Source organism: Hesperophylax consimilis, chromosome 14, assembly GCF_061612785.1.
Source record: "Hesperophylax consimilis isolate HC1 chromosome 14, BYU_Hcon_1.0, whole genome shotgun sequence".
NCBI classification, from domain to species: domain Eukaryota; kingdom Metazoa; phylum Arthropoda; class Insecta; order Trichoptera; family Limnephilidae; genus Hesperophylax; species Hesperophylax consimilis.
The window spans coordinates 3,235,637-3,246,375 of NC_142849.1; the positions used below are offsets into that span (position 1 = coordinate 3,235,637).

Sequence of the window (10,739 nt, forward strand, 5' to 3'; positions counted from 1 at the left end):
TCCCATATGCTGTGTTTGTTTATAAGATTGCCAATTTCATAATTCTATTTTTAAAAAACGCTACTAATTTTAGAAAAATCTTTGGTTTAATAACGAAAAGCGCCCACTTATATTGTACACAAGTTCCTATTTTTATAATTTTGTGATAATCTACTGTTACCAGCTCTGTACCGTTTATGTTAAGTATGTTATGTTTATGTTATGTTATGCTTATGTTATGTTTATGTTATGTTATATTTATGTTATGTTATGTTTATGTTATGTTTGGTTTATTTATGTAAGTTATGTTATGTTGTTTTATCAATGTTGTTTTGTCAATCATGTCAATTTTATCCTGTCATTTGTTGTATTTATTAATAAGAAAAATGTTGTAATGTATGGCCAAGATCACTCTTAATGGGTGAAAGCCAAAATAAAGAATAAAAAATAATAAAAAATTCTAATGGTAATGAACGGAAATTATGAAATTGATAGTATAGTATAGTATGCCGAGTACTGAAATAATGTTTTAAAATTATGCAATTCGATTGGGGGTCAGATAAAGTATACACTTCTATTGGGGGTCAGATAAATTATGCACTTCGATTGGGGATCAGAAAAAATTAACGTTGTTCATCAGAACCACAGACATAGGAATTAATAGACGAGAAGATAATGGCGAGGGGTAAAATCAACTGTTGAAGAACGAAGGGAGTAAGGCTGACTGTGATTCGTCAATAAATCAATCTGACAGTTAATAGGCATCTCGCATTATAATATCACCATTTACTTCTTAAAAGTAAAATCTGCTTTTAAATGAATAGACATTTTTACATGGGAGCGCAAATTACTCGCCACGTTATGAACAAATTTGCGAAGTCCAAATTCGGCAAAAAAATTCGGTTCTATTTTCAGAGTCGAATATTTCGTTTAAGTATTTAGTTAAGACACTGTTATAAATGTTCATAATTTACTTCCCAGCAACCAACCAGCTTTGTGTTTCGCGTCCAGACGTTTCTCGATGTGATAGTATATGTTTCTAAAACTGATCTATATTATACGATGTGAATATGCTTAAAATAAAGTAAAATAATGCTTGTATATGGAATGTAATACGACAATTGGGTTTATTCTCTTTTTCACATCTATTTTTACAAGTTTTCATAGTACAAGTCAACATTTTGCCATGTTATTTCGTAAAATGAACCGATGATGCCTCGACCATAGTTCGCACAAGAATGATGACGTCACGTTTTCAAATTTCACTTGAGGCCATACGCGAGCACAGCCGGCTCCAATGGAACCGGTATGGGGAGTGGGGATAATACGCTTTTAATCACTTAGGGCAGGTCTACTAATATTCATATGTCTATGATCAGAACATTTAAATTTGGACGACTTTCGTATATTTTTGGATGTTATAAAATCTGTTCTAAAGATTCATGTAGGTACTAATATTCACTGAATTCAGATTAACGGATTCCTATAACGCCCAAATAAATTTCAGGCTATAATGAATATCACACATCAACCAAAATAGTGGCGTGGTATATCAACAACTTTTCAATTTAAATTCTTTTCTTTCAAAATTTTTTTCTTCATATTTCTACTTCTTTCTTTTGCCTTTGGTATAATTACTTATAATTAGGTAATATTTTTTAAAATTTTGCCATTCGATTTTAGATATGTATTGAATAACAAAAAATAAAGACATTAGTTTCTTAGAACAGGCACTGGCTAGTTATAAAGTAATGTTGACTAGGCCATACTGTATTCACGCCTTAGAACAGGCACTGTCTAGTTAGAAACTAATGTTGACTGGGTCATACTGTATTCACGCATGTATTGCAGCTTATCCTCGACGTACGTCTTATATACCTTTCATGTCTTTGTGCACATATACAATATCCTATTATTTTATTTGGCCTAATATGTTACTTATAAATTTTCTGTATCAAATGTATAGTAATATTTTTTTTAAATAAGACCAATATTTTGATGAAATAAAACCATATTTTTGTTGAGTTAAATATTTATTCGTGTCATACAGGGGCTTAGATTATAATATGTATTAGCAAGGAATGGGTGGTGATATGATAGCTTATTGCTGGACGAGGACTTCGTATTCAGTGGAGTTCTTCTCTTCTCCGTCGAAGGGGAAGTAGCAGCAGCCGTGACTGCGCTGGATCTAGTAAATATTAAATAAGCATATTTATTTATTTATATTTTCTTACATGCAGTTTACATGAAAAGTACCTGTTATATAACAAACATTTACACTCATTATCTGTATGGGTTAAAATTAGTGTTTTGTGACCACCTCACATTTGTTTCACAGAATTTGAACAATTCATCAAATTTTAATGTTAATTTTCAAGCTCTATGAAAGTTCTTTTCAAATTCTGTTATTATTTCACTATAGTCCAGTTGCTTCACAAAACTAAAGGCTCAGGTATTTGCTTGTTTTAAAAAGTAAAGTGTTATTATGCAGTCTTAAGTAAAAACATATTACATTTGGGGTGCCTCCAACATGTTGTGTAACCTCCTCTTCAGGTATTGCTATTTTTACTGTTGTGTACATTAACCCCACACAGGAAGCATCCCATGTCATTTCGGGGATGCTGCGTGGGAGATCTTTTTAAGGAAACGAAGGACAGGAAGTTCTGAGAAGAAAAAAGGTATGAGGGGTGGGTAGGTTTCTAGGGATCAAGGTGATGGGTCAAGAGAGACCAGTTGGAGAGTCAAAGGGTCTCCCCAAACCAGCCTTTCACGATCTGGCAATGAACCCGGGCACCCTTGCTAACCAATGGCAGTGTCGGTTATCCAGTAAACGGTACCCGGGGGGTGGTAAAGAAAACCGCCTCGCCTGATTTAATGAAATAGGATAGTACCTTTCCAGGAGTGAGGGCTCCCTCCCTGTGCACGCGGCCTAGGTACAGGACCTCTCCATCGGAAGTGTGTCCAATCTCAATAGCTCCATCGGGCACGTTTCCGTTGGAGGCTGGCTGCCAGGAGATGAATTTCTGGACCATTACCTACAAAATACCACAGATTTAGCTGCAATAACACCTTTACACGGTCATGTTGCTGAGAACCCCTTTGTAGCCAATTTTGTTTATGAAAAAGTGGGAGAGGTTCCAAAAGAGCTCTCAGCGGTATGTCCTTAAATGCCTGGCTCAAAGATATTAGAAGAACGAGATGTGCTATGAGCAGTTCATACTGTGTGGAATTGTTTTGCCCAGTGTCGCCGGTTTTGTTCACCAATACTACTGCACCCCTTCGCTGACGCTAAGGTATCCGCACTAATACATAGAACAGATTTCTGTGCGTACACGTCCCGATAGTATTCAAAGTACCCTAATTAGGTAGTACTCCGCCTACGGTCCGACGGCCAACATAGCATATCTCGTTCTTCTTAATATCTTTGGCCTGGCTACTATAGTAGGGCAACTATCGGTATACTAATCCACAGTTTGTAAAATTTGCCTACAATTACACACAAATTCAAGTATTAATCGAATTTCTTTTTTAAATTTCTAAATTGTGTAATTTTTTCATAATTTAATATCATTGATAGAATAATTTTAAAATAATAACTAATATTTGTGTTGTGTTCCAAACTTTCCAAATGATGTGCTGAATTAATTAACAAATTCTTTAATTCGTCGAATTTTGTGGTTTTTTCATGACATTCTCATGACATTTTGGTTTTGTTTTTATTTTTTTTTATTGATGTGGTATAAGTAAAAATGTACAAGAACAGAGTAAATAAATTAATTCGGGAAATTATGTTTGATCTATATTGATAGGCATTTGACTCTCAATGTTTGCGCCTTCTTTCTATCAACGGCGACGCTTTTGATAGCGGATATATCTCTGCGTTTTGGAACAACACACTAATATTGGATTTATTCAAAATTTATAACATTATGTATTTATACTTAGATATATAAATATGATATATAATATGCAGTGCAAATTGTTAGTTATATAATCTTAATCCTACCCATTGCTGTAACTTAACATTGATTTTATAAATAAGGATAAATAATTAATAAAGTGTACACAATACAATTCACAATTAATGACACAAAATATGGAACCGTATTCCTTTGAAGACACTAGTTGAAAATAGAACTTGTAGATATTTAACAATGTTTCGAACATCTGTCCATAAGGTCCTGACGCGTAGTTAAGCGCGTAATCCACTACATGTATGAGTATTTGTAATGAACAATATAACACACACAAAAAATGACAATTATTGCACATTAAAGAACAACAGGACAACCCGTATATGGGGCATACAAATGAAAACCAGCATCCAAGACAATCAAAGCAATTAAAGTGATTATGTGCGAATGTATTATAAAGAGATTAATATCTACCCCAAAACAGCAGCAACAAGATGAAGATTCTAATTCGTCCTCAATAAGTACCTGTATCATCGAAAATATATTCTAGCATCACTTTAACTGCTTTGGATTATGCTCTAATTCCAAAAATCACAATGAAATTATGTTGAATACTCTGCGCAAAAGTATGATCAACATTTATTACTTCTTATATAAGTTTTTTAGAGAAGTTCATGTAGACAACACAAAACAAGATCATTAAAACAGCTTCATTTCTAAACAGAACAAAAATATTTTCTGCATAAATACTCTTCAACATTCGAGATAGTAAAATCGAATAGAACTACGGTTAAGTAAAGCCTTTAGCTGAGTTTGTTTAAATGCAAGAAAATTAGACAGGAATCGAACAAAACAGTAGAAAATATTCATAAGAAAAAGAAACAGAGATAGTAGAAGAAGGACAGAAAAGAAACTTGATTGAAAGTTTGAAAGTTTCTCCGTAGTGTTAAGAAAATGATTAGAAAAAAATGAAACCTGAAACAGTGTGTTTCCAAGTACATAAAACAGTGATTCAATATGTATGGTATAAAATAAATAGGGTAATTCTTTAGAACCCGCTAAAATATGATTAACTAATTAATATAAACGCTTGAAAACTCTACCGGCTGCGCCAGTTTTTGTTAATATTTTAATATTTATTTGTGTTCTGTGGTCTTAGGTGTTTAAGTTCATAATTATGCTAAGTGCAAAATTAGTAATTTTGTGACAAATAAATACTAAATTTGTTGGCCCTGTTTCGTCTTTAAACATAACTCTATGTTATGAACAAAAGGATCACCGAAACAACCAATTATTATTTACTTAGTTACAGGGGCAGACATGAATATCTTTGTAATGTTATGTATCATTATGGTCAAGCGTTCATTTTAAAGAAATCTTAAATTCATAAAACTGTCTTACTTTCTGCCGTCCATTAAATGACATATTAGAGGTAAAGAGAGGATATGTGAGTTTGTTTGATTATGTTAAGATGTTAGGTTTACGAACTAATAGTATTAAAAAGTCATATAGAGTTTGTACCTCAAACTGGTCCTTGACGATTTCCTGACTGTCGTAAGCGATGTAGGCTACGCTCTTGGAGGGAATGACCTTAGCGGGGAGAAGGTCTCCCTGGTGGTGGGCTCTGCCGGCGTAGATGGGGGACCCATCCTGGTCGTGTCCAACTACGATGGCTCCGGGGAAGTTGCAGTTGGAGGCAGAGGCGTTGACCCAATGAAAACCTGAGAATACAAAACTCCACAATCATTTGATGTTTCCTTGCAGAGCATTTATACCTTCGACACACTGTAATAATCTACAAAATCTATCCAGGTTCAAAAAAAAATTAGAGGAAAAATAAATAAATTTAAATCTAGGTTCACATATCGGTTGAATCGCATTCGTTTTAGTATAATATTTGCAAATGTATGAATAATTTGTAAAAATATAGGAACATTGAAATTAACCCCAACGATATTTTTTTATTAAACGACAATACCAAAAATAGTTTTATATATAATAATTTCTTATCTTTTAATTGAGATGACATTTATGTGAAGTGATTTCTGGTGAATTTAATAAAAGCTCGGATGTCACGTGCACAATGATGTATGGTAAAAATGCTTGTGGAAGGTGTACCTCTACAAAAGGGTCTGGAAATAGAGACGTACCTCTCACTCTACGACCAAAAATATTATTCGTATAAAATATTCCACACGAATTTTCTGTCATTGGAGCGTTCTGGATTCCGCTCCTACGAACGTCTTCGCTACTGTTAGGGAGTTCACTGTACGTATAGAGAAAACCGCCACTGAACATTGATCGCTTATGGTCTTGGGTAAATGAAGGCGTATATTTAATCATTTTTCCATCCCCGTACACAACGGTGTAACCCAATTTCTGTAAAACCCCTTAACAAAATCCTCAAATACGTACTGATCATAAAACACATTACTGGCTCGTAAAAATTTATTTGAGTAGATTTTTATTTAATAATAGGTTTCCAGAAAGTAAAACTACGAATAATGGCTTCTGTAAAGCTGTTCTCATAGCATTGCTTGTATGACCTCTTTGAAAGAATTGTACAATGTTCACCAACTAACCTACATGTTTAATACTCGGTCCGTTTTTCAAATAGCATTTATCAACATTTGCTGATGAGCTGTTGTAATAAGTAATCAAGAAGTCAAACGAGATATTTGGTCACCTCATTTTTTTTTCTTTCTTTGAATTTCAGTTGTGTCTACAAATTTTAATGATGTAAATGAATTAAATTTTATTCTACGAAAAGGTGTACAAAGAGTAACGTCCAAATGTTGTCGCCGTCCATGGAGAAAAGTTAGTATTTTTAATGTATTAAGAATCTCTTCAAATTATTAGAAATCCGGTTAAAAACGAGATCGCAGGCTCCTAACGAATAAATTGATAGGTTTCCTGATAAACTTTTTAGTTAAATACGAATATATATTCTGATTTACGATACGAATTTAAGCATTATATATTATCAAGGCATTTCCAAGTGCATGAACACGTGTTCCGACATACTAGGAATTTACTAAAAGGTAACGTTGTCATTATTTATGTTTACAAATTAATAATTATGTCCGGGATTGTACTTAGTTAATATCGCCCAACCCTAATGAAGGTTGAGTTTTATTTCAAAAAAAGTACCTAACTGTTTTTATCATCCACAGTGTCAAGTCAAACAAAGTTTACACTTTTTATGAAATTGCAGTTTTATTTGGGCAATAATTGGATAAAACTGTTTATTTAGCTTTTAAAATTTGTTTTCTACGTGAACTTATCAGAGTCAAGTTAAGAGAGATTATTACAATCTCATTTTCGGATTATAAATACCAACAACACCGAGATAAAGCAATTGGTATTATGTCGTTTGTTGAATGATTGATTAAATTGAAAAAAATGTTTACAGGATTATAGCTTGATATAAAACTAAATAAAGTAACTTAAGATAAGATATCCTTAAATTTTAGGTAATTTTTTAAAATTTATTTGGTACAAAAATGATTTGCTACGTGATTATTTAAAGAAGTAATCGCATAGACGCCCGTTGTCTTTTATCGTGAGATCAGTTGTGATTTTAATCATTTATTATTGAAAATATATTTCAATTAAATCAAGAGTTTCCTATATACCTTTATCTTATCTAACAGTTGTGTTTGATGAAATTATGTTCTATTTCTCCAATTTAATAATGTTGAAAAGCCCAGCCCATTCCAAAGCTTTGATGGTATCTACCCTTCGTTGACATACGCATATTTATAGAATTAAAAGTGGTAAGTGAAGAGTTTTAGCAGTTTCAAATAATTGCATACTTTATATTGATATGCATTTGTAATGACATAAATTGTTAATGGCGGATTTGTTAGTTTCATGAGACGACACAGTCACAAATGAAAACACATCCTTACATTTGAATAAACAGTCTTTTTAAGGCGAAGCACTACGAAGTAATGAAAAATCATTTTTTTTTAAATTAGGTCGCTTTGAAACATGTTTGTTGTTTTAATTAAATACTGCAGTAGAACACATCTTGGCCTATAAAATCATCAAGCATTTTTTTGATAAATCTATTTATAAGACCATAAAAAAATTAATTATCAGGCCTAAAAAAACTGCTTTAATGTTCAATGTTGGCCTTTTAGATTGTGATTGTATTATATAATATGACAAATTAAGTGCTTTATAAAATGATCGCAAAACATTTAAATATTTGTACTTGAATTTCGCAAAATAAATCAAAAAAGGCGGCTGGTGTTGGGAGGGAATTTAATCCTTATCGCCATCTACGTAAGGTGTTTTATCGTTAGTGGCCCGAGTCCAAATATTTATTTCTTTTTTTTTTTTATAGTGAATACCTCACAAGAGTCCCAACTGCTCCCGTCTGGAGCCAGTGAGACTATGGCATCCCCAATTGGGGTATGTTGTGAGGCTGAAGGTAAGTGGGGAAGGGAAAGGGAAATATATTACACGTAGTCGTGCATCGCCTTAGTCACCATTTTGCGCTGTCAGCTTTTTTTATACCGAGAATACACGTGATTTCTAGAGACAGTTAAGTTAATTGATAGTGAAATTTCAACATAAAATTCAATTTTTTTAAATATGATAAGCTAATAATATTACGATCTTAGGGATTTTCAGAAAACCTACTGATATCATCAACATTTTATCTTCTAGATACCGATTAGCTAAAAAAAATCTTTTTGATTCTGAAAATATTATGCAATAATTATTTAAACTTTAAATTATAATCAATGCTTACGCACCCTACATATAACAGTTAAATAGGAAATCTGTTCAATTCTCTTATTTTCTATCTTAATTTAACCAAAATGACGGTTGATATGAACATTTTGCCCCAAGCCTGTGAAGGCTGATAACTCCGCTGTAACTTCTCACTATTTACCATGAACGGCTAATTTAAATGAAAAATAAGTTTAAAAAATATGAAAAGAATAGAAGAACAACACACCTTTACCGGTAGGACCACAAACCGAACTGAACAAAATGAGATTTTAACAAGCACCTTCGTTAGTAAGATATGTTAATTTAGAACAAATTACAACCCACGGAATGCCACAGGGAATCGAATATGTCCACATAAACTTACAGTTGTGTTTATCATCGTCATCTGACTCATGGGCTTCCTCTTCTTCTTCTTCTGGTGTGGGGGGATCCGGCACGGGTTCGGGAGGATAGCTCAGGAGGCTGGGGTTGTAAATGAACCCCGGGGGAGGGGGGGCAGAAAGATGTTGAAAACTCGCCGGAACTTGGAACGGTACCGGAGATGGACCAAAATCTTCCGGATCGCAAGTATTGACTGGGTTCAAGGGATATCCGGTCGGGCTGAATGTTAGACCGGAACTAAAGCCTTGACCAGGAGTGGGGCTAGGAGGAGCAGGGAAGTTAAATCCAGGGTCATAGCCCTTGTAGGACATGGGGATATAGGGGGTGCCGTCCCCCGCAGGGTGGCGCATCCGAGTGGGGTAGGGTGGACCGTTGAAGCCTGGAGGCGGTGAACCTAGATCAAATGTTCACCTCTTACTAATATTTACATACATTGTTTAATTAACGAGTTACCGAAGGTGCTTGATACTTGATTCTATACAACAACAAAAAATATCAAAAAACTGAAACGTTTGTTCTCATGAAATGACAGATCCCGTTTCAGGTGTTTTGCTTCAACTGGGATCCATTATTATATTTATGTTGTCCTTATATCTGTGAATGTCACACTGTAAAATAATATATTTTAAATTTAATTATTGTTTCTGTGATAGGTTCTTTTCCTTGCTAGTAAAAAATAACCCTTCTTCTCCTAAAAAATTTAAAAATAAAATTTTAAAAAAATATTTCAAATAGATTTATGCGCCAAAAAATTTCAAATAAACCTAAATATTTTTTTAAAGTTTGATCAAACATAAAATATGGTATATATGTGGAAACAAAATTGCGGTGCTGAAGTGGAGTTGCAACTGACAATATAGAAGGCACAAATAAGAAGATGTGAATATTTTATGTATAGTTAGAATATTTAATCTCTAAAACAATTTTCTTCTCAGTAGCTACTATCCTAGAGAATCTGGATTTAAACAAACATGTCTCACGGGTACATTGTGTTATTATTTGCTTTACATTGAATCTTCCGACGACTCCTAGATAAACCTTATCTCAATTAGTCATTATTTACTATATTGATTTACATTGCTTCTTACAGTGTTGTTGACTGATGATAAAGTTTTTTGTACAAACATTGAATACTGTTTTTATCAAATCATGGGCTAGACCACCGCCATCTTTAATAGAAGCCAAACTGTAGAACTAATCTGTCAGTTAAAGAGACCTGTTTTCGGACTTTTTTCACTGGGTTTGGCAGAGTTTAGTACTAAACCTTTTAATCCCAGTGCTAGAAGTCCGAAAACAGGTCTCTCTAATTCTAAGTTCAGTTTCTACAGCATGGCCTGTGTTAATAAAGATGGCGGTGGCTAGAAACAACGTGTTATTATTTGGATAACTAGAGGCGCCAGATTTTGGATTATGAGATTAGCAAAACGTACCGATAATACCTTAAATGTTCTGATAGATAATCTAATCATCAATCATATTTATCTCTTTATATATCCGTGTTAGTTCTACCCGATTTAACCATCTGTTCCTCTTTGACAATTACAGCACGAACTACTCCAACCACTCGAGCGATTGGTGTCATACACATACATTTACCATGTTATTTAATTAATACCATTCCTCAAAATATTAATATGAAAACATATGATTTTGCTTACTCCAGTTTAAATCCAATGAATCCACCTTGATTTCACTGCCTATCCCATATTTTTAGGTTAT

General features: G+C 33.5%; 1 protein-coding gene across 1 annotated transcript; it reads right to left on the reverse strand.

Moving 5' to 3' along the window:
* Window positions 1–1,993: 1,993 nt before the first annotated feature.
* LOC149417797 (pfs47 receptor-like) lies at window positions 1,994–9,416 on the reverse strand. The gene is made up of 4 exons (XM_089639423.1): window positions 9,004–9,416; window positions 5,415–5,614; window positions 2,871–3,014; window positions 1,994–2,167 (listed from the first exon to the last, which is right to left on the reverse strand). The coding sequence occupies exons 1-4, from the start codon at window positions 9,368–9,370 to the stop codon at window positions 2,081–2,083; spliced, it is 798 nt and encodes a 265-aa protein (XP_089495549.1). The 5' UTR covers window positions 9,371–9,416; the 3' UTR covers window positions 1,994–2,080.
* Between the last annotated feature and the right edge of the window lie 1,323 nt (window positions 9,417–10,739).

What these genes read in the sequence shown, in the direction of transcription:
- LOC149417797 (XM_089639423.1), bottom strand. Translation starts at nt 9,370, where the DNA reads ATGCGCCACCCTGCGGGGGACGGCACCCCCTATATCCCCATGTCCTAC. An exon ending in TGACGATGATAAACACAACT is followed by an intron (nt 5,615 to 9,003) that starts GTAAGTTTATGT and finishes TTGTATTCTCAG; the next exon opens with GTTTTCATTGGGTCAACGCC. An exon ending in GAGCCCTCACTCCTGGAAAG is followed by an intron (nt 2,168 to 2,870) that starts GTACTATCCTAT and finishes AATATTTACTAG; the next exon opens with ATCCAGCGCAGTCACGGCTG.